At 65.8% G+C, this 24,964-nt stretch overlaps 2 protein-coding genes and 1 long non-coding RNA gene across 3 annotated transcripts; all 3 read left to right on the plus strand.

Annotated features, from left to right (window-relative positions):
- Nucleotides 1–6: 6 nt before the first annotated feature.
- Nucleotides 7–2,249, plus strand: LOC125337728. Its single transcript, XR_007208126.1, has 6 exons — nt 7–182; nt 700–809; nt 1,184–1,254; nt 1,368–1,395; nt 1,470–1,559; nt 1,848–2,249. It is a non-coding gene; the product is annotated as an uncharacterized LOC125337728 (long non-coding RNA).
- Nucleotides 2,250–6,958: 4,709 nt separating this feature from the next.
- PIP4K2C (phosphatidylinositol-5-phosphate 4-kinase type 2 gamma) lies at nt 6,959–10,735 on the plus strand. Its single transcript, XM_048327779.1, has 10 exons — nt 6,959–7,137; nt 7,569–7,666; nt 7,758–7,854; nt 7,940–8,080; nt 8,157–8,303; nt 8,399–8,437; nt 8,688–8,801; nt 9,103–9,349; nt 9,449–9,552; nt 10,074–10,735. The coding sequence occupies exons 1-10, from the start codon at nt 6,967–6,969 to the stop codon at nt 10,152–10,154; spliced, it is 1,239 nt and encodes a 412-aa protein (XP_048183736.1). The 5' UTR covers nt 6,959–6,966; the 3' UTR covers nt 10,155–10,735.
- A 271-nt stretch (nt 10,736–11,006) lies between these two features.
- On the plus strand, nt 11,007–17,490 carry DTX3 (deltex E3 ubiquitin ligase 3). The gene is made up of 5 exons (XM_048328275.1): nt 11,007–11,064; nt 11,995–12,058; nt 13,977–14,629; nt 16,221–16,438; nt 16,904–17,490. The coding sequence occupies exons 2-5, from the start codon at nt 12,046–12,048 to the stop codon at nt 16,977–16,979; spliced, it is 960 nt and encodes a 319-aa protein (XP_048184232.1). The 5' UTR covers nt 11,007–11,064; nt 11,995–12,045; the 3' UTR covers nt 16,980–17,490.
- The last annotated feature ends 7,474 nt before the right edge of the window (nt 17,491–24,964 follow it).

Raw genomic sequence — 24,964 nt, forward strand, 5'->3', positions numbered from 1 at the left:
CTTCCGAAGCTGGAGAAGCGGCTGCGCGCTACGGCTGGGCGTGTGCAGGCCCTGGAAGGGGCGCTGAGGGCGGCCAAGGAGGGGGCGCGGCTGGACAAGCGCCTGTACCAGCAGGAGGTGGAGCGGATCCGCGAGGCCGTGCGGGCCCGGGGGGGCGCGGCGGGGGCCCGGCGCCCACATCGGTACGGGGGGCACGGCGGGCACCGGAACGCGGGGTGCAGGGTGGGCACGGGGGGTGCGCGGGGAGCTGCGGGGCGGGGGGGGGCACAGGTACAGGGGTGCAGGGGGTGAGGGGGGTGCAGGGTGGGCACGGGGGGGTGCAGGGTGGGTACAGGGGGTGCGGCACATGGGGGGTGCAAGGAGTGCCCAGGGTGCAGGGTGGGCACAGGGGGTGCACAGGATGGAGCGGCACTGGGTACTGGGGTGCAGGGGGGGCACGGGGGTGCAGGGGGGACACGGGGGTGCAGGGGGGACACGGGGGTTGCAGGGGTGGGCAGGGGGACACGGGGGTGCATGGGGGACACGGGGGGTGCAGGGTGGGCACCCGTCCTGGCACGCTCTGGGGTTCATAGGGGGTGCTGCGGCTGACACCCCCTGCAAGGGCCGAGGGTCCGGCCCAGGGGGTGTCACAGACTCTGGGGGTGCTCCCGGGGGTGCCGGGTGCCAGCCAGCGCCCCTGACCCCGCCGTGCCCCCCCAGCCAAGCCGGTGCGGCCGGGGCAGGTGCCGTCGCCCACCGGGCTGAGCTACACCAACAGCCTGTTCCAGGGGTACCCCCGGGGCGGGCCCCCTGCCCGGCCCCCACGGCCTGTGAGTGGGGCGGGGGGCAATGGGGGGGCTTGACGGGAGGGCAGAGGGGGCACACGGGGGTGCAGGGGCATGGGGGCTGCCTGGGGGGAGGGCGAAGGAGGCACAGGGGGTGCAGGGAGCGTGGGAGGGTCCGGGGGGGGGGGGCAGGAGGAGTGGCAGGGGGGTCCGGGGGGGGAGGGCGGGTGGGGTACGGGGGGTGCAGAGGGCAGGGGGGGATCCCTCGGGAAAGGAGGGGCAGGCTCGGGTTTTCTGAGGGGCTGGAGCGGGGGGCAGGGCACGGGGTGCCCCCCCCGGTGCCAGCAGTGCCCAGGGGGGTCTCAAGGCCTCTGTCCCCCTGTCGCTGTGTCCCCCCCTCCCCATGCCCCCCCCCCCAGCTTTGCCAGCGGCCCCCCCACGCTGTCCAGCAGCCCCCCGGACTCCTACCAGCAGCTCAACGTGGATAACGGTGAGGGGGGGGCCCGGGGGACGTGGGGTGTCCCCAGTTTTGGGGTGGTTGCCACGGGGGGGGGTGGGGGTGTCCCCAAACCTCGCCGCTGGAGCTGCTGCTCTTCCTTGCAGGGAACGTGACAGACATCAACGACAACAGGTGAGGGGGGGCCGGGGCTGGGGGGGTCTCGGGGAGAGGGGGGGGGGCCCAGCTGACACCCCCGTGCCCCCCAGGAGTGACCTGTCCTGCGCCTGCGAGGCCGAGGAGGCGGCCAAGCTCTTCCCCCTGCGCCAGGAGACGGCGGCCAGTTAATGCCCCCCCAGGTACGGGACCCCCATCCCAGCCCACTCCTCACACACCCCCGGGGGACCCCCGCCCCCCACTGTCTCAGGGACCCCGGGGATCCCCCCCCAACCCTACACCCCCCCCCAGTCCCAGTTCCCCCCCATTCCTTGGGTGTCCCCAGCGCTCCCTTGGGATGCCCCCAAATCCCTGCACCCCGCTACTCCCAAACCCCTCCCCACTCCTACAGGGCCTGGGGTCCCCCCCCCATCCTTGGGGGACGCCCGGGGTGGGTCTGTCCCCCCCAACCCGCGTGTCCCCCCCCCCAGGTCCTGCCAGACCCGGCTCCGCTCGCATGTCCTGGTGTCACCCGTGTCCTGTGCTCGTGCCACGCTCGCCCCGTGCCGGGGGGGCTGTCCCCCCCCCACCAGGACCCCCCCCCGGGACACCCCAATCCCGCTGTGGGGGGCGGCGCCGGGGGCCGCCCGAGCTGCCTTAACGCGGACCTGGAGAATGTCACCCCCCGGCCCGGCCCCACAAGTGGGGGGCAGCCCCCCCTCCCCGCACCCCCCGGGTCCCCTCGCTTGGCATCTCGGCTGTGCCCCCCCCCCCCCTCCACAGGACCGTCCGGGCCATCCTCGCGTGGGGGTCCCCCGTGCCCCCCGCCCCCCCCAGCGCTGCATGTCCCGCCCGGCGCGGCCGGGAGGCTCAATAAAGGCTGGAGATGCTGAGAGGAGCCTGGGGGGCCGCGGAGGGGGCTGGGGGTGCTGGGGGGGGCCGGGGGGGCTGGGGGGAGGGGGCTGGGGGGAGCGGAGTCCACACCGGGCATTTGGGGGGACACTCGTTCCAGGGATGGGGGGGACACGGGACATTTGGGGGCAGCGGGGAAGGACACGGGGGTCTGGGGAGGGGGGAGTGGGACCCCCCCTGCACGGGATGCTCTGCGGGTATCACACGTGTCCCTGTGGGGTCACAGCTGTCCCTATGGGGTCACACCTGTCCCTGTGGGTCACAACCGGTCCCTATAGCAGTCACACCTGTCCCTATGGGGTCACGCCTGTCCCTGTGGGTCACACCTGTCCCTATAGAGTCACACCTGTCCCTATGGGGTCACACCTGTCCCTGTGGGTCACACCGGTCCCTATAGCAGTCACACCTGTCCTTGTGGGGTCACACCTGTCCCTGTGGGTCACACCTGTCCCTATGGGGTCACACCTGTCCCTGTGGGTCACACCGGTCCCTATTGGGTCACACGTGTCCCTGTGGGTCACACCTGTCCCTATGGGGTCACACCTGTCCCTGTGGGTCACACCTGTCCCTGTGGGTCACACCGGTCCCCTATAGCAGTCACACGTGTCCCTGTGGGTCACACCTGTCCCTTTGGGTCACACCTGTCCCTATGGGGTCACACCTGTCCCTGTGGGTCACACCTGTCCCTTTGGGTCACACGTGTCCCTGTGGGTCACACCGGTCCCTTTGGGTCACACGTGTCCCTGTGGGTCACACCGGTCCCTATGGGGTCACACCTGTCCCTATGGGGTCACACCTGTCCCTGTGGGGAAGGGGGCCCCCCTCTCGTTTTCCCACACCCCATGCAGGGATCGCACCTGTCCCCTGCAGGTGTCACACGAGTCCCCTGTGTGGTTCACGCGTGTCTCTGTGCGGATCGGGGCCCCCCTGTCGGTTTTGCACGTCCCCAGCAGGGACTGCCTGTGTCCCCTGTAGGGGTCACGCACAAGTCCCCCACGGGGATCACGTGTCCTGCATGGGATCACATGTCCCCATACGGGTCACACACCTGTCCCCCTATGGGGTCACACACCTGTCCCCCTATGGGGTCACACACCTGTCTCCCTATGGGATCACACCTGTCCCCCTATGGGGTCACACACCTGTCTCCCTATGGGATCACGTGCCCATACGGGTCACACCTGTCCCCCTATGGGGTCACACCTGTCCCCTATGGGGTCACACACCTGTCCCCATACGGGTCACACACCTGTCCCCCTATGGGGTCACACACCTGTCTCCCTATGGGACCACGTGCCCATACGGGTCACACCTGTCCCCCTATGGGGTCACACCTGTCCCCTATGGGGTCACACCTGTCCACTACGGGGATCAGACACCCCTTTTTGTTTCCCACGCCACCAACCGGGGTCACCCCCGTCCCTGTGCTGATCACCCGTGTCCCCAGCAGGTGTCACCCCCTGTCCCAGCGGGGATCACCCCTGTCCCTGCAGGTGTCACCCCCGTCCCTGCAGGTGTTATCCCTGTTACAGAATCACAGAATTGCCAAGGTTCCAAGACACCTTCAGGATCACCCGGTCCCACCCAGCACTGCCCGTGGAGCCCCTAAACCACTGAAACCCTAAACCACATCACCTGGTGCCGGGTCCCGACACCTCTTGGACCCCACCAGGGACACCCCCCGGCCCGCCCCCAGCTCCCCGGGCAGCCCCTTCCAGTGCCAACCCCTCCAACACTCCAGAATCGTCTCATCGCTCATCCTGCTCCCCTGACTCACTTTAGGGCCGTTTCCTCGGGACAGGGCAGGAGGGGCGGCCCCACCTGGGACAATGGGGAGCGGTGGGATCCCCCCGAGCCTCCTCTCCTCCAGACCGAGCACCCCCAGCCGCCCCTCAGCGGGCGTTTTCCAGACCTTTCCCGAGCGTGGCTCCCTTCTCTGGACACGCTGCAGCCCCTCTGAAATGAGGGGCCCAGAGCTGGACACAGCCCTGGAGGGGTGGCCCCAGCAGTGCCCAGCACAGGGGCAGGCGCTGGCCTGGTCCTGCTGGCCACTCTTCCTGCTCCAGCCCAGGTGACGCTGCCCACGTGGGCACAGCCGGGCTCGTGTCCAGCCCCTGTCCCCAGCCCCTTTCCCAGCTCTCCTCCCCAGCCCTCAGCATTCCATGGGGATGTTGTGACGCTGCTGCGGGACCCTTGGCCTTGGTGACCCTCACACCCCGCTGGGCTCAGCCCATGGCTCCAGCCTGTCCTGATCCTCTGCAGGGCCTTCCCACCCTCCAGCAGATCCACATCCCACCCAGCTCGGTGTCACCTGTGAACCGACTCGGGGTGTCCCCAACCCCTCATCCCGGTCAGCAGCAAAGGTGTGAAACAGGAGCGGCCCCAGCAGTGACCCCGGGGAGCCCCACGGGGGCCTGGCCCCTCCTGGGTTTGGTTCCATTCCCCACCTGGGCCATCAGCTGGGACTGGACCCACTGAGGATCCACCCCGTGCTCAGACACTGATCCAGGAGCTGCTGCGGGAGACGGTGCTGGACATGCCTGAAGGGCAGGGGGACATCCAGAGCTCCCCTGAAGGGCAGGGGGACATCCAGAGCTCTCCCAAAGGACAGGGGGACATCCAGAGCTCTCCTGGGGACATCCAGAGCTCCCCTGAAGGGCAGGGGGACATCCAGAGCTCTCCCAAAGGACAGGGGGACATCCAGAGCTCTCCTGGGGACATCCAGAGCTCCCCTGAAGGGCAGGGGGACATCCAGAGCTCTCCCAAAGGACAGCGGGACATCCCCCACCTTCTTGTCCCCTGCTGAGCGGTCACTCGGTCACAGAAGGACACCAGGCCCTGCCTTTCCCCGAGCGCTGCCCTGCCCAGTGTCCTGCCCAGGCCGGGCTCAGCCCGCTGCGGGTCCAGGGGGGACGTTCTGGTGTCCCTCCTTACCCACCAGGGAAAACCCCAACATTTTGGGGTCACTTGGCCCAAGTGGCGCTGTCCCCACCAGCCCTGGCCAGTGACAAAGGGCGGGTCCAGCAGCCCCTCCTCAGGTCCCAGGTGTGGCAGAAGTTCTCTCTCACACTCGGGAGCCTCCTGGACTGGGGTAACGTCCGGGTGACATCCGGGTGACATCCAGGTGACGTCCGGGTGACATTTGGGTGACGTTTGGGTGATGTTTGGGTGATGTCCGGGTGACGTCCGGCCAGGTGAGGCTGCCCAGGTACCTGAGGGCCGATGGCCGCGGGAGCTCTGCGGGACAGTTCAGCCTCCCCTCACCCCTCAGCCTGGCTGGGGGTCTGGAACTGACCCCCCGTGACACCCGGCCTGCTGACCTCGCCCTGACCTCCACCCGCAGGCACTCGGCCGTATCGCCTTCGTCATCGTCATCATCGTCACCTTCATCATCGTCACCTTCATCATCATCATCATCTTCATCCTTATCACCTTCATCTTCGTCATCGTCGTCATTGTCACCTTCATCATTGTCATCGTCACCTTCATCATCATCATCTTCATCCTCATCACCTTCATCTTTGTCATCGTCGTCATCGTCACCTTCATCATTGTCATCGTCACCTTCATCATCATCATCATCATCTTCATCCTCATCACCTTCATCACTGTGACCTTCAATGCCACCTTCATCCTCATCACCTTCATCAGTGTCACCTTCACTGTCACCATCATCATCATTGTCATCATCCTCACCTCCGTTGTCACCATGATTGTCACCTTCATCCCCGTGACCTTCCCTGGCACCTTCATCATCATCGTCATTCTCCTCATGGTCAGGGTCAGCACAATCAAACCCAAACGTCCCCGACGTTCAGAGCTGACCCAGCACCGCTCCTGCTCCACCTGTCCCGTCTGAAGGGCTTGGAGACCCCCAGGGCACACCTGGAGCCACCCAGGGCACACCTGGAGCCATTCTGGGCACACCTGGAGCCACCCAGGGCACACCTGGAGCCACCCAGGGCATAACTCCAGAGCTGTGGGGTCACACCTGTCCCCTGCAGGGATCACAAACGCCCTCTATGGGGAGGACACGTGTCCTGCCAGTGTCACACGTGTCCTGCCAGTGTCACACGTGTCCCCTGTCAGTGTCACATGTCCCCTGTCGGTGTCACACATGTCCTGTCAGTGTCACACATGTCCTGTCAGTGTCACATGTGTCCTGCCGGTGTCACACGTGCCCTGTCGGTGTCACATGTCCCCTGTCAGTGTCACACATGTCCTGTCAGTGTCACACGTGTCCCCTGTTGGTGTCACACGTGTCCTGTCGGTGTCACATGTCCCCTGTCGGTGTCACACGTGTCCCCTGTTGGTGTCACACGTGTCCTGCCGGTGTCACACGTGTCCTGTCGGTGTCACATGTCCCCTGTCGGTGTCACACGTGTCCCCTGTTGGTGTCACACGTGTCCCCTGTCAGTGTCACACGTGTCCTGCCGGTGTCACACTGTCACGTGTCCCGGTGGGCTCACACACGTGTCCCTGTCACGTGTCCGCGTCACGTGTCCCCCGCGGGGCTCGGGCGCCCCCTGCCGGTTTCCCACGCCCCTGCACGTGCCGCACGTGCCGCCCACGGCCTCTGGCGCCCCCTACCGGCCGCGCGGCACGCCCGGGGCCAGCCCCGCCCAACTCCTGGCGCCGCTTCCGGCTTCCGGTGCGGGCCGGGGCCGGGCGGAAGCGGCGGCGGCGGAAGCGGCGGCCATGGCGGCGGCGGCGGCGGCGGCGGGTCCCTGTCCCGGCCCCGGCCCCGGCCCCGGCCCCGGCGCCGCCCGCACGAAGAAGAAGCAGAAGCGCTTCGTGCCGCAGCGCGTGAAGCTGCCGCGGGCCGCGGACCCGCTGCTGGCGGTGCTGGGCTGGGGGGTCACGCACCAGGTCAGGACCCGGCACCGGGACCCCCGCGGGACCCCCGCTCCCCCCGCAGTACCCTCCCCCCTCCCTCCGGCACCCCTGTGTGCCCTCCCTTGGCCGCAGGATCCCCGGTCCTTAACCGCGGTCCCGGTCCCCCCAGCGAGACCGCCGTTCCCACCCGGGACCTCCGTGCCCCTCCCTCCCGGACCCCCGCGTGTTTTCCCCGCATCCCCCCATCTCGGGACCACCGTGTCCCTTCCCTGGGACCCTCATTTCCCCCGGAGCCCTCACGTCTCCCCCTGCCCGGTGTCCCAAGTCCGCCATCCCCCGGGATCCCCGTCACCCCCCGGGATCCCCGTCACTCCCTCTCGCCCCTCTTGGGGGACCCCCGGGGGCTTGGGGGTTGTTGTGGGGGTGGTTCCTGGGGGTCCCAACGCGTCCGTCCCCCGCCCCAGATCAACGAGCTGAGCCAGGTGCCGCTGCCCGTGATGTTGCTGCCCGACGACTTCAAAGCCAGCTCCAAAATCAAGGTCAACAACCACCTGTTCAACAGGTGAGCGGCGCCGGGGGGCCTGGGGGGTGTCCCGCAGCGGGGGACACCTCTAAAACCTCACGTTATGCCACGAACCCCCCCCAAAACTCAGGGAGAACCTGCCCAGCCACTTCAAGTTCAAGGAATACTGTCCCCAGGTGTTCCGCAACCTGCGCGAGCGCTTCGGCGTCGACGACCAGGACTACCAGGTGGGTGGGGGGGACGCTTTGGGGGGGGCCCCCCGGGCTCTCCCCGCACTCGTGGCCACCCGACCCCTCCCCGTGTGCCCCCTAGGTGTCCCTGACGCGGAGCCCCCCGCGCTGGGTGGGCAGCGGCCACCGCCTGCTGCTCTCGGCCGACCGGACGCTGGTGCTGAAGGAGCTCTCGAGCGAGGACGTGGCCGATGTCCACGGGCTGCTGTCCCACTACCACCAGGTACGGGGGGCCTGTGGGGTGCGGGGGGCGGTCCCCGAGTGCGGGTGTGTCACCGTCGTCCCCCCCACTCCCCCAGTACGTGGTGCAGTGCCACGGGCAGACGCTGCTGCCGCGGTTCCTGGGCATGTACCGGGTGAGCGTGGACAGCGAGGACACCTACCTGCTGGTCATGAGGAACCTGTTCAGCCACCGCCTGCCCGTGCACAGGAAGTACGACCTGAAGGTATCGGGGTGTCCCCTGAGCCCCCCTGACTCCCGTTATGGGGCCAGCCTCCCCCAAAAACCCTCCCGTCACCTCTGTGCCCTGCTCCTCCCCAGGGCTCCCTCGTGGACCGAGAGGCCAGTGACAAGGAGAAGGTACCGCAGGACGATGCTGTGACCCTCCCAGATTTAGGGGGGGGTCTCCAGGCCTCATGTTCCCTCTCCCCCAATAATAACAGTTCATTACCTGCCCCCCTCCCCCAGCAGGCCTCACTCCCCTGATGAGGTGGGGATCCAGCCTGGGGACCCCCACGGGCAGAGCCGCTGCCTGGGGGGGTCCTGCAGCCCCGGGGTGCCCCTCCAGCTCAGGGCTTTTGGGGGGGCCGCCCCTCCTGTCCCTCCACAGGGCAAGGAGCTGCCCACACTGAAGGACGTGGATTTCCTCAACAAGAACGAGAAGGTGTTCGTGGAGGAGGAGCAGCAGCGCGAGTTCATGGACAAGCTCAAGCGGGACGTGGAGGTGGGAACTGGGGGGCTTGCACCCCCGGGGGGCCGCGGGAGTGGCCCCCACCCCAAATGAACCTAGGTTGGCCTCCCAGTGCCCAGGCTCTGAGGTTCGGGGGGCCATGGAAGCCTCCCCCACCCCTAATGACCCCTTGCTTGTCCCCCCAGTGCTGAGAGTCCGATGGGTTTTTGGGGATTGTGCCCAGTACGTGATGGTTGTGGGGATCCCCTTCTCAGTGTTCAGGCTCTGGGGGTTTTGGGGGGGCAGCCCTCAAGGGTTTTGGCATTCCCCCCCAACTCCCGCTGTTGCCCCGCAGTTCCTGGTGCAGCAGAAGCTGATGGACTACAGCCTGCTCCTGGGCATCCACGAGGTGGACCGGGGCGAGCAGGAGGAGGAGGAGGAGCTGGAGGAAGAGGAGCCTGGAGGAGGTGACGAGGGGGGGCTGGGGGGCCCCTATGGCACCTCCCCGGAGGGCCTGGGGGGGCTCCTCAACTCCTACCGGCCCCTGGGGCCCGGCGAGTTCGACCCCTGCGTGGACGTGTACGCCTTGCGCGGGGCCGAGGGTGAGCAGGGGGGGGCTTGGGGTGAGGGGGGGGTGTGGGGTGGGGTTTGGGGGTGCAGGGAGCGCTGACCCCCCCTCCCCCCCTCGCTGTGCCCCCCAGGAGCCCCCCGGCGCGAGGTTTATTTCATGGGGCTCATCGATGTTCTCACCCAGTACGACGCCCGCAAGAAGGCGGCGCACGCGGCCAAGACCGTCAAACACGGGGTGAGGGGGGGCCCGAGCCGGGAGGAGCACCCCTGAATTGGGGGGATCCGAGCTGGGGGGAGCACCCCCGAACTGGGGGGATCACCTCCGAGCCGGGGGGAGCGCCCCTGAATTGGGGGGATCACCTCCGAGCCGGTGAATTGGGGGGTGCCGGGGCTTCCCCTTGGTTTTTTGGGGAGTGGGGTTCTTGGCGTGCTGAAGGCGGGGAGAGGGAAGGGCTGGGGGGGCCTGGAGTGGGGGGGGACCCTTCAGGGGAGGCTTTGAGGGGGGGTTAAGGCCGTGGCAGGGTCGGGGGGGGCAGGAGGGGGTGGGGGGTGGTGGGTGAAACTGTAGGGGGTGCCTGGGCAGGTGTTGCTCGCTGTGGGGGGGTTTTGGGGAGGGGTCAGTTCCCAGGGGTATTGTGGGGGCCTCATTTTGGGGTGGGGGGTGTCAGGAGGGGCTGGGGGGGGGTCGGTTCCCAGGGTATCTGGGGCGGGGGGCTGCTCCTGGGGTGCGTGTGGGGTCTGAGCCGGTGTCCCCAGGCCGGAGCCGAGATCTCCACGGTGCACCCCGAGCAATACGCCAAGCGCTTCCTCGACTTCATCACCAACATCTTCGCCTGAGGGGGGGCCCCGACCCCTCCCCGCGGGACCAAAACCCCCCCAGGGTGCGCTGCCCCCCCCCCCCCCATGCTCAGTGCCCCCACAGCAGCCCCCCCCCAGTGGGGTTTCACTACTCAAGTGCCTTAACTTTATGTAAAGGGGGGCCTGGGGGGCTCCAGCCCTGGCATGGGGGGGTCTGGAGTGCCCCCCCTCCCCCCCCCCACAAGGGGCTCTGGGACCCTTCCGCCCCCCCCCCCCCAAAGCTGGGAGGGGGGGGTCAAACACTACTTGCCCCAGGGAAGGGGGCCCCCACCCCTCTTCCGAATGAGGCTGGGGGGGAACACACCCTGCCCCCCTCCCTGTGGGACCTGGGGGGGCTCCAGAGCTCCCCCCCTTTACTGCAGCTCCCGGGGGTCAGGGGAGGACCCCGGCCTGGTGTGACCCTGGGGGGGCGGGGCCCTGCTGGGCTGACACCCCTGTCCCCCATTTGCGGGAGTGTCGAGTGTCGTCCCCCCCCCCCCTCCATGACCAGCGGGGCTCCCCTGCATGGGTGGGGCTCCTTCCCCCGCTCCGTACCCCGAGAAATAAATTATTGAACCGGCCCTGAGTCTGCCGCCTTCCCTGGGCTCCTCGGACCCCTCTGCGCCCCCCGCGGGCACCCCCATTCCCAGGGACCCCCTCCCCAAATTCCCGGCTCCAGGCCCCGCCCCCTGCCGGCTCCGTTTCCGCCGCCGCTGTGGCCCCGGCCCCGCCCCCCGGCGCCGTTGCCATGGCGACGTCCTCCCGCCCGGCCCCGCGCGCCGTTGCCATGGCCCCGCCCCTCCCCCCCGTTGCCATGGCGGCCCCGCCCCGCGCGGTCACGTGACGCGGCCCCGCGCAGGGCGCCCCCCGCCGCCGGACGCGCCCGCCATGCTGCGCCCGCCCGGGCCCGGTGGGTGCGGGACCCCCGATACCCCCCGGGACCCCCCGGCACCGCCCCGGCTTCCCCGCCGCGCTCCCCGCCCCGGCCTGACCGCCCCCCCCCCCCCCCGGCAGCCCGCTCTGCCCGCGCCCCCCGCCCCGGGCCTGGTGCTGCCTCCACCGCAGCGCCCCCCTGGGCCCCTCCCCGGGCCTGTCCGTTCCCCCCCCCGAGCCTCAGCGGGACCCCCCGAACCCCCCCCGGGCTTTATCGGGACCCCCCGACCTCCCCTCGGCTCTCATCGGGACCCCCCGGGCCCCTCCCCAGGCCTGTTCCGTCCCCTCCCCGGGCCTCAGCGGGACCCCTCACGCCCCCCGGGCCTGTCCTGTCACCGGCCGGGCCTGTCCCCCCGCCCGGGCCTCATCCGGACCCCCTCGGGGCTGTCCTGCCCTCCCCGGGCCTCATCGAGACCCCCCAGCTCCCCGGGGGGGGTTCAGCCCCCCCATTCCGGGCCGCATCCCCCATCCCCCACCCTGATCCCCCCCCCCCCCCCCCCCGCGTGGAGCCCCTCGCGAATCTCGGGGGTGGGGGACCCCCGGGGGGGGGGGGGGGGGGGCAGCACGTCCAGCCCCCCCCCGGCCAGGGGACCCCCCCACACCGAGGGTGGGCAAACAGCCCTCGACGCCCAATGCGGGGGTGCTGAACGGGTTTTGGGGGGGCCGGGGGGGCTGGAGACCCCCAGAAGCTGGTGACCCCCCCCCCCCCCCCCCAAAACGCTGGCGGGGTGCTGGGGCTGCGGGTGCTGTGGGGTCCCCTGGGGACACGGAGGGGGTGACGCTGCTGTTGTTATTGTAGGGTCACCTGGGCGGGGGGGGATCGGGGGGGCTGACGAGCCCCCAAATTGGGTCTGGGGGGTGGTGGGGACCATCTGTGACCCCCCCTTGTCCCCCCGTGTCCCCCCAGTCCCGGGCTCGTGGCTCTGCTGACCCACCGGCGCCTCCGCTCGTGTCCCCCATGGGCTCACCAGGTGGGTGCGGGGGACACCCTGCTCTGGGGACCCCCCCCGGCCGTGTGCGCCCCACTCGGGCACCCCCCTGGCTCTGGGGACGCCCCCGGCTCTGGAGACCCCCTTGGGACCCTCCCCCTGGGTTGTGGGGGCCTCCTCGCGCAGCCCCCACCGTGAGACCCCCTCCGAACACCTCTCCCGGGCACCCCCTTAATCTGTGGGACCCCCACCGGCCATGGAGCCTCCTTGGGCTCTGGGGACCACCCTCGGGCACCCCCGGGCTGTGGGGACCCCGCTGGATGGGGAGGGAGGTGCTGGGGAGGCCCCAAACCTTGCCCCCACCCCCCCAGAGGTTTTGGGGTGGGGGGGGTAGCTTTGGGGGGTTTGGGGGCAGATTTGGGGGACGGGGGCAGTTTTAACCCTTGAGGTGGCACCTTGGGTGGGTAAATGTCCCCTCATGGGGGCAGGGGGACACTGTGGCCCCCTCAGGGACCCTCTGGGTGCTGTGTCTGGGCTCTGGGCGTTCTGGGGGGGGTCCCTTAAGTACCCAAACTCTGAGGGTTTTGGGGGGGTCATGTTCAGACTTGGATGGTTTTTGGGGGCACCCCACAGCCCCCAAGCTCTGGGGTCTTGGAGGCTCCATGCCCAGTGCCAGAGGATTTTGGGGATCCATGCCCAGGCTCTAAGAGGTTTTGGGGCTCCATGTCCAGTCTCAGAGGGATTTGGGGGTCTGTGCCCAGTCTCAGGCTTCTAAGATCCCGTGCCCAGATTTTGGGGTTCCAGGGCTCCTGTGGCCAGCCTTTGATGGTTTTGGGGTGTCCCCACCCATGTTCTTTGTCCTGTCAAGGATGTCAGGGTGTGTGGGGGCCACCAGGTGATGGGGTCTGGTCCATGGGGATTTCGGGGGTCCCTGACAGTTTTGGGGTCCCCCAGGGTCATCCATGCTGTCAAGGATGTTGGGGTGCAGGGGGGCCACCAAGAGCCAGGTGACAGTTGATGGTGGGGTCCAGGCTTAGAAGATTTTGGGGGGTCCATTCCCAGCCCCTGATGGTTTGGGGGGGGTCTGTGCCCAGGCTCCAAGCCCAGCCCGTGACGGTTTTGGGGTGTCCCCCTTCCCTGGTGTTATTTGTGCTGTTGGGGATGTTGGAGTGTGGGAGGATGGCACCAAAGGGATCCGGGTCTCTGGGGGTTTGGGGTTCTGTGCCCAGCCCTCGATGGTTTGGGGTGTCCGGGGTGTTCCCAGTCTCTGGGGGGTTGGGGTACCTGTGCCCAGCCTGACAGTTTTGGGGTGTCCCCTGCAGTGTTGTTCACGCTGTGGAGGATGTTGGGGTGTGGGGGCCCCACCAGGAGTTGGGTGACGGTGCCAGTGGGGTCCAGTCTCTGGCCATGTGGGGGTCTGTGCCAGGCCCTGATGTTTCAGGGTGTCCATGGGTGCTTTGGGGTCTGTGCCCAATCTCTGGGTGTTTCAGAGTGTCCATGCCCAGTCCCTGGCTGTTTTGGGGTGTCCATGGGTGTTTTGGGGTGTTTGTGCCCAGCCCCTGGGTGTTTTAGAGTGTTCATGGGTGTTTTGGGGTCCATGCCCAATCTCTGGGTGTTTTAGGGTATCCATGGGTGTTTTGGGGCCCATGCCCAATCTCTGGGTGTTTTAGGGTGTCCATGGGTGTTTTGGGGCCCATGCCCAATCTCTGGGTGTTTTAGGGTGTCCATGGGTGTTTTGGGGCCCATGCCCAATCTCTGGGTGTTTTAGGGTGTCCATGGGTGTTTTGGGGCCCCATGCCCAATCTCTGGGTGTTTTAGGGTATCCATGGGTGTTTTGGGGCCCCATACCCAATCTCTGGGTGTTTTAGGGTGTCCATGGGTGTTTTGGGGTGTCCATGTCCGCTCCCTGGCTGTTCAGCCATCCTTCCCCAACCCCTGACGCTCCGGGCTGTCCCCGCAGTGTCCTTCGTGCTGTCGAGGATGTCGGGGTGCGGGGGCCCCGCCAAGAGCCGGGTGACGGTGCCGAAGCGCGTGTGGGAGTTCGTGACGCGGGAGCGCGCGGCGCGCCTGGCGCTGCTGGCGCAGGAGGCGCGGGTGCGGATCCTGGTGGACGGCGAGACCCCCGAGCTGTACGTGCTGCAGCTCTGCGCGACCCCCCCGGGCCCCCCCGGCGGCGCGGGGCTCTGCCCGGCCCGCAAGGCGCTCAAGGCGCTGCTCAAGGAGACGGAGAAGGAGCTGAAGAAGCGCAGCCAGAGGCACGGGGAGGTGTTGGGGGCCCGGCCGGAGCCCCCCGCGGGTGCCGCCGGTGCCCCCGGCGCGGGCTCGGCGCGGGACGAGGAGCCGGAGCGGCAGTGCCCGATCTGCCTGGGCGAGATGCGCGGCCCGCGCACGCTGGAGCGCTGCCGGCACTCGTTCTGCGGGGAGTGCATCGCGCGGGCGCTGCAGGTGCGCTCCGCCTGCCCCGTCTGCGGCCGCTTCTACGGGCAGCTGGTGGGCAACCAGCCCCCCGACGGCCGCATGCTGGTCACCCGCGACGCCGCACTGCCCCTGCCCGGCTACGAGGCCTTCGGCACCATCATCATCCAGTACGTCTTCCCGCCCGGCGTGCAGGGGGTGAGTGCGGCCGCGGGGCGGGTCTCAAATCCTGCTCGGCGATCCCAAATCCTGGCGGATGGCTCTGGCCCAGACCTGTGCCCCCAGCGTACCCCAAATGGCCCGGGTTCAGCTCTGTGCCCCCAAATCCTGCTGAGTGCTCTCAGCACTCCTGAAGTGCCCCAAAACCATGATGGGTGCCCCGACCTGGTGCTGTGTCCCCAACACTTCTGGGTGCCTTCAAGTCCTGATGAGGGCACCCGGCCACAGTCTGTGGTCCTGGCACCCTTGGGTGTCCCCAGATCTTGTTGGGTGGCCCTAGCACAGTCCTGTGTCCCCAACACCCTCAGGTCCTGCTGGATGGCCCTGGGTGTCCCCAAATACCCCTGACCCAGCTCTGTGCCCCCAATGCCCCTGGGTGCCCCCAGATCCCAAGGAGTGCATGCAGCACCCCTGGGTGCCCCGAAACTGTGATGGGTACCCCAACCCAGTCCTGTGCCCCAAACGCCCCTGGGTGCCCCCAAATGCCCCTGGGTGCCCCCAAATGCTCCTGAGCCAGCCCTGTGCCCCTGGCACTCCTGAGTGGCCTCAAAGACTCTACAGGGACCCCCTGACCTGGTCCTGTGCCCCCAACAGCCCTGGGTACCCCCAGACCCTGCTGCTGGGTGTACCCAGCATCCCTGGGCTATCCACACATCCTGACAGGTGTCCTTGGGAGTTCCCAAATCTTTATGGGTGTTGCTGGCACCCCTGGTGCCCTCAAATGCCCCTGAGGCAGCCCTGTGTCCCTAACACCCCTGTGCTCCCCACACCCCTGGGTGCCCCAAACCCTGCTGGGTGCCCCCATCCTGTGCCCCCAGCCCTGATCCCCATCCCCCTCATCCCTCCTGTCCCCCCCATCCTTTGACCCCCACCCTGACCAGTGCCCGCCACCCCCCAGGCAGGTGAAGCACCCCCAGCCCTGTCCCCCTGTCCCTTGTCCCCACCCTTACCTGGTGTGTGTCCCCTCTGTCCCCTGTGCAGGTGGAGCACCTGAATCTGGGTGCGGTACCCGGGCACCACACGGGCAGTGGCACCTGTCCCCTGTGCCCCCGGTCACTTCCCTCCCACCCTGGCCCCTGTCCCCACCCCAGGTGGACACCCGAGGGTGCAGTGCCTGGGCACCCCCACCCTTACCTGTACCCCCATCCCCTGCATGGGCAGAGCACCCGCACCTGGGGATGTGGTACCTGGGCGCCACACGGGCAGTGCCCCTGTCCCCTGTGCCCCCCGTCCCTCCCCCCCTTACCTGTGCCCCTGTACAGGTGGCACCCCTGAACCCGGGGGTGCAGTACCCCAGAACAGACGCCGGCATCTGTCCCACTGTGCCCCCCGTCACTCCCCCCTCACCTGTAACCCCACGGGTGGAGCACCTGAACCCGGGGGTGCGGTACCTGGGCAGCACACGGGCACTGACTCCTGTCCCTGTGCCCCCACGGGAGGAGCACCCGAACCCGGGGGTGCGGTACCTGTGCCCCCCTCACCTGTGCCCCATGCCCCGTGCAGGTGGAGCACCCGAACCCGGGGATGCCGTACCTGTGCCCCCCTCACCTGTGCCCCGTGCCCCGTGCAGGTGGAGCACCCGAACCCGGGGGTGCGGTACCCTGGCACCACGCGGGTGGCATACCTGCCCGACTGCCCCGAGGGGAACAAGGTGCTGGGGCTGTTCCGCAAGGCCTTCGCCCAGCGTCTCACCTTCACCGTGGGCACCTCGCTGACCACCGGCCGTGCCAACGTCATCACCTGGAACGACATCCACCACAAGACCAACTGCACCGGCGGGCCCCAGCTGTGCGGGGGGCACCGGGGGGGCTGGGGGGCACCTGGGGGGTTCCTGGGAACACCTGGGGGGCATCTGAGGGGTCGGGGAGCAACGTCCAGCACAGACTGCCTGCACCCAGCTGTGCGAGGGGGGCACCTGGGGGGGCTGATGGGCACCTGGGGGGTTCCTGGGAACACCTGGGGGGCATCTGAGGGGTCGGGGAGCAACGTCCAGCACAGACTGCCTGCACCCAGCTGTGCGAGGGGGGCACCTGGGGGGGCTGATGGGCACCTGGGGACATGGGAGGGCACCCGAGGGGTGGGGGAACAACGTCCACCACAAGACCAATGGTGCCAGCGGGCATCGGGTGTGCGGGGGGGGGGGGACTGGGGGCACTGGGGGGGCAGCTGGGGTGTGTGGGGGAAGGGAGGGTGGCTGAAGGGAGAGCACCCGGGGGGGGGCACGGCCTGACTGACTCCCCCCTCTGCCCCCAGGTTCGGGTACCCCGACCCCACGTACCTCGCCCGGGTGCAGGAGGAGCTGCGGGCCAAGGGCATCACCGAGGACTGAGTGGGGGGGCAGGGACCCCTCCCGGGCAGGGGGATCCCCCCACGCACCGGGACCCCCCCCAGGATCCCCCCGGACCCTCCCTGGGCAGCGGGACCTCCCCAGACAGCAGGAACCCCCCGGGCAGGGGGATCCCCCCATTCAACGGGACCCCCGGGGCAGGAGGACCACCCCCCTGGGCAGAGGGACCCCCCCAGGCAACGGGACCCCCCATGCGGGGGGATCCCCCCATACAACAGGACCACCCCTGAGCAGGGGGAGCCCCCCGGCCCCCCTGGCTGGTGGGGGGGTGCACAAGGAGGGGGCCAGGCCCCCCCGGGGGGGCCGGTGCCGCAGAGCCCCCCCAGCACGGACAGACGGACCCCTGTACATAGCCCTGACCCCCAGGACGGACGGGGGGATCCCTGCCCCCTGCCCCCCCAGCCCCGGGGGGGTCCCACCCTCGGGGGGCGTTATTTATTTTTTATTTCCCCCCCAGGTCTGTAACTTTGATCCAATAAAAATATGCAATGGATTGAGGGGTGTGGGGGGGCTGGGGAGCGTGGGGGTACATGGGGGGTGGGGGACAGGGCTGGGGACGCTGCCGTGGGATTTTGGGATGGGACGTGGAGATTGGGATGCTGGGATGAGGGCATCGGGATGGGGACATCAGGACATTGGGATGGACGTGGGGACATTGGAATGAGGCACCAGGATGAAAACATTGGGATGGGGACATGGGCATGGGACAGCATGATGCGACACTGGCCTGGGGCTGTGTGCATGGGACACTGGGATGGGACACTGGGATGGGGATGTGTGATGGGGGCACTGGGCTGGGACCTGGGCTGGGGGCAGTGGGATGAGACACCAGGCTGGGACACTGGGCTGGGAAACCAGGATGGAAACACTGGGATGGGACACTGAAATGGGACATCGGGATTTTGGGATGTGGGCACTGGGCTGGGCCCTGAGGTCAGGGGGATACTGGGGTGGGACAACACAGAGTCATGGGATGGACTGGGTTAGGAGGACCCTAAACCCATCTGGTTCCACCCCTGCCATGGGCAGGGACACCTCCCACTGCCCCAGGCTGCTCCAAGCCCCAATGTCCAGCCTGGCCTTGGGCACTGCCAGGGATCCAGGGGCAGCCACAGCTGCTCTGGGAAATCCATTCCAGGGCCTGCCCACCCTCCCAGGGAACAATTCCTTCCCAATATCCCATCCATCCCTGCCCTCAGGAAACCATTCCCTGTGTCCTGTCCCTCCATCCCTTGTCCCCAGTCCCTCCCCAGCTCTCCTGGAGCCCCTTTAGGCCCTGCAAGGGGCTCTGAGCTCTCCCCAGAGTGAGGTGAACGCCCCCAGCTCTCCCAGCCTGGCTCCAGAGGGGCTCCAGCCCTGGAGCAGCTCCGGGGCCTCCTCTGGATCTCTGCAGCAGCTCCAGGTCCTCCCTGTGCTGGGCCCCAGGGCTGGGGCAGCTCTGCAGGTGGGGTCTCACCTGAGCACAGGGGCAGAGGGGCAGAACCCCCCCTCCCCCCTGCCCACACTGGGGCTCAGCCCAGGCTCGGGGATCTCTGGGCTGGGGCAGGTCCAGCTCTCAGCCCCGGCACCCCCAGCTCCTTCTCCCAGGGCTGCTCCATCTGCTCATCCCCCTGGATCCATCCCGGGGGCTGCCCTGGCCCAGGAGCAGCCCCTGCCCTTGGCCCTGTTAAACCTCGGGAGATCCCCACAGGGCCCTGCTCCAGCTTGTCCCGGTCCCTCGGGATGGCCCCGTCCTTCAGGGGTGTCCCTGACCCTCAGCTCGGTGTCACCTGCGCAGGTCCCTCGGTCCCTCTGATGAGGATTTTCGGTAACGCTGGTCCCAGTGTGGAGCCCCAAGGGCACCACTGGTCACTGATGTCCATCGGGACTCTGAGCCACTGCCCATGACCCTCTGGTTGTGATTTTCCAGCCAGTTCTGGATCCACCGAATGGTCCAGCCATGGAATCCGTGCCCCCAGCCTGGATGTGGGGAATCGTGCCAAAGGTTTCACAGAAATCCCAATAAATGGAATCCGTGTCCCTTCCCGTGTCCTGATGGGGTCACTCCCTCGGAGGCCACTGGGCAGGACTCGGCCTTGGTGAGGCCGAGCTGGGGTTCTCGAATCCCCTCCCTGTTCCCGCTGTGCCTCACAGAACCTTCCCAGGGGGATCCATCCGAGGCCCGGGGGGTGGCAGTGCCGTTCCCAGGGTCCTCCTTTCCATCTTTCCAAAAATGGGGACAATGTTTCCCTTTTTCGGTCAACTGAAACTTCACCTGCTGGCCAGGAGTCCCCGACTTCATCAGGGGATGGAGGGCTATAGGGGATACGAGGGCTACAGAGGCGGCTATAGGGGCTATGGGGGATATAGAGGATATTGGGGGGCTATAGAGGATGGGGGGGGCTATAGGGGATGTGGGGGGCTATAGAGGATATGGATGGGGCTATAGGGGATGTGGGGGGGCTATAGAGGATATGCAGGGGGCTATAGGGGATGTGGGGGCTATAGAGGATATGCAGGGGGCTATAGGGGTTGTGGGGGCTATAGAGGATATGGATGGGGCTATAGGGGATGTGGGGGGGCTATAGAGGATATGCAGGGGCTATAGAGGATATGGGGGGGCTATAGGGGATATGGGGGATATAGAGGATATGCAGGGGGCTATAGGGGATGTGGGGGCTATAGAGGATATGCAGGGGGCTATAGGGGATATGGGGGATATAGAGGATATGCAGGGGCTATAGAGGATATGGGGGGGCTATAGCGGATATGGGGTGGGCTATAGGGGATGTGGGGGACTACAGCGGATGGGGGGTCCAAGGCATTTCCCAGCCCCGCCCCGTTTCTGCAGAGCCCAGCGGGGAGCGCGGCTGGACCGGAGCTGGGCTGGGCTCGAGGCCGTGGGGAGGGGCCCGAGGCACCTGAGCCCTGGTACAGCCTCCAGTGGGTCCCCCCCTCCCTGAGACCCCCAAATTGACCTGGGCACCCTCTCACCTGGCTCCTCCCAGGTGATCTTCCCACGGGGCCATGGATTGACCACTCCTGGCCTGGCCAGGACAGGGCTGGGCTTTGCAGCAGTCGGGAGGGGCTCGGCTGGGACCAGGGGTGGTTCTGTCCCACCTCAGCCACTGCTGGGGCCGGGGGAGGGATTCTCTTCCAGGGCCAAGGGGCTCCTTCCATGGAGTGAATGGGATGAGGGAACCCTCTGGGGTTTGTTTATTGTCGGGGATGTTTGTCCGTGTGAATAATTTCTTTTCTCACACCTTTGGTTATTAATATTGGCGCTGTTCCTGTTCCGTCTCTTATCTCGTTGCTGTTTCCAGTAAATTGTTCTTATCTCCACCTGGGATCTTCACCTTTTGTGCCTCCCGTTGGAGGGGGGGAGCAGGGTCTGGTTTGGAGTCTCAGGGGCAGCACTAAACTGGAGACCACCATTCCTAAACCACAACAGCCTCAACTGGAGCCCAAAGGAGGGCACGAAGGGTTGAGACCCCCGGAGATCTGCCCAGAGTGGGTTGGAAACAACTCTGACCCACGATCTGTGTGTTGGTCCGGAGCCGCTGGGCTGTTTGTGTTCGTGTGGGTGTGGTGTCCAGGCCTGGCCATGTTCCCAAATTCTCCTTGGTATCCTTTCCAGAGCAGGGAGAGGGATCAGGGTTGCTTTGTGGCCGTGCTGTGGGCACATCCAGGGCAGTGAGGGGCATTTGGGGTGCGCGTTCAGCGCTGCTCCCCTGCTCCCCTACTCCGGGAATTCCTGAATAACCGAACCCATCCTGGAGGGAGAAACGGAAGGAGGATTCTCCCCAGCCTTTCAGCCCCTTTGCCTCCTTCAGGCCTGTTACAGCAGCTTTGGAGGATCCTGAATTCCCTTTGGGTGCTAAGGAAAGCCTGGTCCTGTTCCTGGTTCTGCCAGCTCTGCTCAGTGTGGTCCAGGAGGAGGAGGAGGTTTCCAGGGAGGCCTTTCAGAGATCTGCCCCGAGGGTGGAGAGTCGTGGCAGTTTGGAAAGTGGGAGAAAATGGGCCAGGATCTGAGGAAATTCTCTGCTCCAATGGTTTGGAAGTTCACCCCCGAAAAACCGCAGCGATAAAGTGATCAAATATGTGAAGGAAAAGTGCTTTGTCAGCAACCCAGTGCAGTGTGCTGGGCCCTGGTGGTGATGAGCCAGACACTGCTGGTCACTGGGCAGCACCCTCGGGGGAGGAGGAGGACGAGAGCAGAGCCAGAGGCAGCGTGGCCACTGCAAGTGCAGCTGGGCCAGAGGAACAGCCCGTGCCAGGAGCAGCCACCCCGACACAGAAGAAATCCAAGAGCAAACCAGTTCACTCAGTGAGGGACGAAGAGCAAGCGGGGCCCTCCCAACCCAAGGAAGAGGCAGAGGCAGCAAGAATCCCCCTGATGCCTGTTCCTGGGAGACCTGTGGGATACAGGAAAAGATTTCAGGCCCTGGTGGCCCAGCTGCTCCAGTGCTGGGAGATCGTGAGCGTGGAACTGGGTGGGAGTGAAGCCAAGCACCCGGGATCCCTGTCCTGGGATGTGGGCACTGATGAGGGGGCTGGGAAGAGGACAGAGACTCCCAGCCCCTGCAGGAGACTCCTGCTGAGCGTGAGGGAAAGGTGTTCCCTCAGGGATGATCCCAGGGTGCCTCCAGGCAGCTGGAACGCCATGGAGAAAGGTGTCCAGGACCTGAGGGAATTGGCTGTGCTGGAGGGAACCCACAGGGATTCCAAGAGCGAGCAGTCCCTGCAGGGCCAGGGCACACAATCCAGGTGGTGGGGGTTTGTCTGGAGCATCGTCGTGCTCCAGCTCCCTGGCAGTGACGGCAACGGAGGCAAGAGAACAAACGGTGCCCCAAGTGACCATGGAGATCGGCCTTTTTCCTCCCCACCGGCCTTGGCTGTGGAAGGACCGTCCAAGACCTTGGGCAGAGCCAAAAGGCTCGAGCAGATTAGGAAATGTCCCCTGTCCCACCAGTATGGACCAGTCTCTGCTACTGGGAGAAGCTGCCCCCTGCTTGAGAGAGAGGGGACACCCCACGAGGTCACCTGTGGCTGTACCTGTGTGACACAGAGGGGACACGAGGGGACACCCCACGAGGTCACCTGTGGCCGTACCTGTGTGACACAGAGGGGACACGAGGGGACCTCGAGTTCATATTTACGGAAGTGAGCAGGGAGTGCCATGACCCGACCAGAGCTCCCTCCAGCCACGTGGGGGAAGGGACAACGGGATCCGCTGGACTCTGTGGATCCAAGGCCTGGCCCAGCAGAGCCACAGGAGCACTGGCACACAGCGTCCCCTGATGCCATCGAGGTCTGTGGGGGCAGATCCATCTCTGTTTCTGGGGTGACTGGGGGATCCCAACAGGGGCTGTGCTGGAAGCTGAAGTGACCCTGACTGGGAACGAGCGGCAAAACTCCCCCACTGTGGCTGGGACAGAGGCCTCGGGGATCCTTGGGACAGGTTACCTCAGGAGAGGGGATTTCAGAGACCCAGAGGGACACTGGTGGGCTTTGGGGACAGCTGCTGTGGAGACAGAGGGCGTTAGAAGTTGAACATCTTGCCTGTCTCTCAGAGGACCCTTCTGTTCTGGGGCTGAGGAGGGCTGAGGAACAGCAGGTACCAATCACCACCACCACAACAGCGACTTCGGCAGTACTGCACCAACCAGGACTGCCCGATCCCCATCCCTGGAAGATCCATGAACTGGAGAGCCAGGGAGAGCTCAGCAAGGCTCGCTCACCCTTCAGTAGCCCCATATGGCCTGGGGGTGTCCAGTGGAGAGTGGACACTGACAGTGGACTACCGCAGCTCGGATGAAGTCACACCACCACCGAGAGCTGCTGTGCTGGGCGTGCTGGAACTCCAGTACGGAGTGTGGGGCAGCGAAGCGGTGCCACCGCTGACATTGCCAATGGCTTCTTCTCCATCCCTCTGGCAGCAGAGTGCAGGCCTCAGTTTGCCTTCACCTGGAGGGGTGTGCAGTACACCTGGAACCGACTGCCCCAGGGGTGGAAGCACAGTCCCACCATCTGCCATGGGCTGATCCAGAGTGCACTGGAGAAGGGTGAGGCTCCAGAACATCTGCAGTACATTGATGACATCATTGTGGGGGGGAACAGAGGAAGTTTTTGGGAAAAGGGAGAAGATCATCCACATCCTCCTGAACGCCGGTGAACAAAGCCAAGTCACGGGGCCTGCCCGGTGCCCTAAGTTACAATGTAAGGTGTAACCAGAAGCAAAAGTGTTCCATTATCACCTTCACAAGGGATTAAAGCAGGTGGGGCAGTGCTCGTTATCTCCTACAGGGACTCATCCCTGATAACTCCCCCTGGGGTCTATCTCTGTTTAATGGACTGTCAAGGGCCCACGCATTAATTACATCATAGAATTACATCAGCCCATCGGGAGATCTCCGCCCAGGGCGAGGAGCCAAGCATTCCCACCTGGATGTAATCTGGGCTTTGGAACAGCACAGGCAGCCCTGACCTACAGGACTCCCAGAGTTGCACCACTGGACCTTCAGGTGAAGACCAAACCCTTTTCTACAGCATCACGGCTTCAACAGAACCACTTCATCTGGACTGCTACCACCACCCTGCCTGACAGGGTGTCAGGCTGTACTCTGACTCTGCCAGTGTTCTTGTACCATTGCATTTATTTTAATTTTCCTATTAAATTATAATTCTGACCTGCAATCTCCCACTGGTTTGTTTTCAAACTAGCACACCCAGGAAATTCAGTTCCTGGGGGTGGAGTGGTGAGATGGATCCAGATTCCAGCAGAGGTGATGATGAGGTAACTGCTGTGTCCCCACTGACCAGCACCAAGGAGACCCAGGCCTTCCTGGCCCTGTGGGGTTTTGGAGGAAGCCCATCCCCGGTTGCAGACGGACTGTCAGCCTTCTCCACCTTGTGACACGAAAGCAGCAGGATTTCCAGTGAGGCCCTGAAGGATAACAAGCTTTTGGTCAGATCAGATTGCTCCTGCAGGAGCCCTTGGGCCAGTCAGACCAGGGCAGGATGTGAAGAATCTGCTCTACCCTGCAGCTGGGGAGAATGGTCCTTCCTGGAGCCTCTGGCAGAAGGGACCTCAAGAACAACCTCTGGGGCTCTGGATTTGGGGGTAGAGGATCAGCTACAGCTTGAGAAAGAGATCTTAGCAGCCTGTGAAGGGGTTCGAGCTGCCTCGGATGTGATTGGCACCGAAGCGCTGCTGCTGCTGGCACCCGGCTGCCAGTGCTGGGCTGACGTTCACAGGGAAAGCCCTTTCCACAAATCACGCACGCAACTGATGCCAAGTGGAGCAAGTGGATTGCACTGATGGCACAGCAAGCTCGGAGAGGAAATCCTAATCCTGGGATCTTGGAAATCATCACAAACTGGCCTGGAGGTGAATATTTCAAACTGTCATCAGAGGAGGAAAAGGTGACCGAGGTCCCACCACACAACCAGCTACCGGAGAGTGGGAGATCAGTGCCGGATCCTGCTGGACCGCAGGGACCAGCAGGAGATGGAAAGTGCTGTACGGAGCCCTGTGCAGCGGCTCGGGGAAGCTACCGAGGGACAAGGGGGATCAAGTCAGGTGGCAGAGCTGAAAGCCGCCCAGCTGGCTTTGGATATTGCTGAGCAAGAGAAGGAACTCGTGGGTGGTGACAAATGGTGTGTGCGAGTGGCTGGCACGATGGATGTCTCAATGTAAGGCTTAACCAAAAGTAGGTATTCTATCACCATTTTCATAAGCTGTTAAAAGCAGGTGGGGCAGCGTTCCTTATCTCTTGCATGACACATCCCTGATAACTCCCTCCGGGGAGTATCTTCTGTTAATGGGCCACAAAGGCCTCACCGCATGGCCCGTAAAACGTCATCAGCCCACTGTGAGATGCTCCGCCCAGGGGGAGGAGCCAAGCATTCCCACCTGGATATGATCTGGGGTTTGGAACACCACAGGCAGCCTTTCCCAGTGGATTCCCAGAGAACAAGAGCTACAT

Source organism: Corvus hawaiiensis, chromosome 24, assembly GCF_020740725.1.
Source record: "Corvus hawaiiensis isolate bCorHaw1 chromosome 24, bCorHaw1.pri.cur, whole genome shotgun sequence".
NCBI lineage: Eukaryota > Metazoa > Chordata > Aves > Passeriformes > Corvidae > Corvus > Corvus hawaiiensis.

Excerpts from the sequence above, each read along its gene's own strand:
- PIP4K2C (XM_048327779.1), top strand. The coding sequence starts at position 6,967 with ATGGCGGCGGCGGCGGCGGCGGCGGGTCCCTGTCCCGGCCCCGGCCCC. Across the intron at positions 8,438-8,687 it reads AGGCCAGTGACAAGGAGAAG|GGCAAGGAGCTGCCCACACT; the intron begins GTACCGCAGGAC and ends GTCCCTCCACAG. Across the intron at positions 8,802-9,102 it reads AGCTCAAGCGGGACGTGGAG|TTCCTGGTGCAGCAGAAGCT; the intron begins GTGGGAACTGGG and ends GTTGCCCCGCAG.
- DTX3 (XM_048328275.1), top strand. Across the intron at positions 14,630-16,220 it reads TCCCGCCCGGCGTGCAGGGG|GTGGAGCACCCGAACCCGGG; the intron begins GTGAGTGCGGCC and ends TGCCCCGTGCAG. Across the intron at positions 16,439-16,903 it reads TGCACCGGCGGGCCCCAGCT|GTTCGGGTACCCCGACCCCA; the intron begins GTGCGGGGGGCA and ends CTCTGCCCCCAG.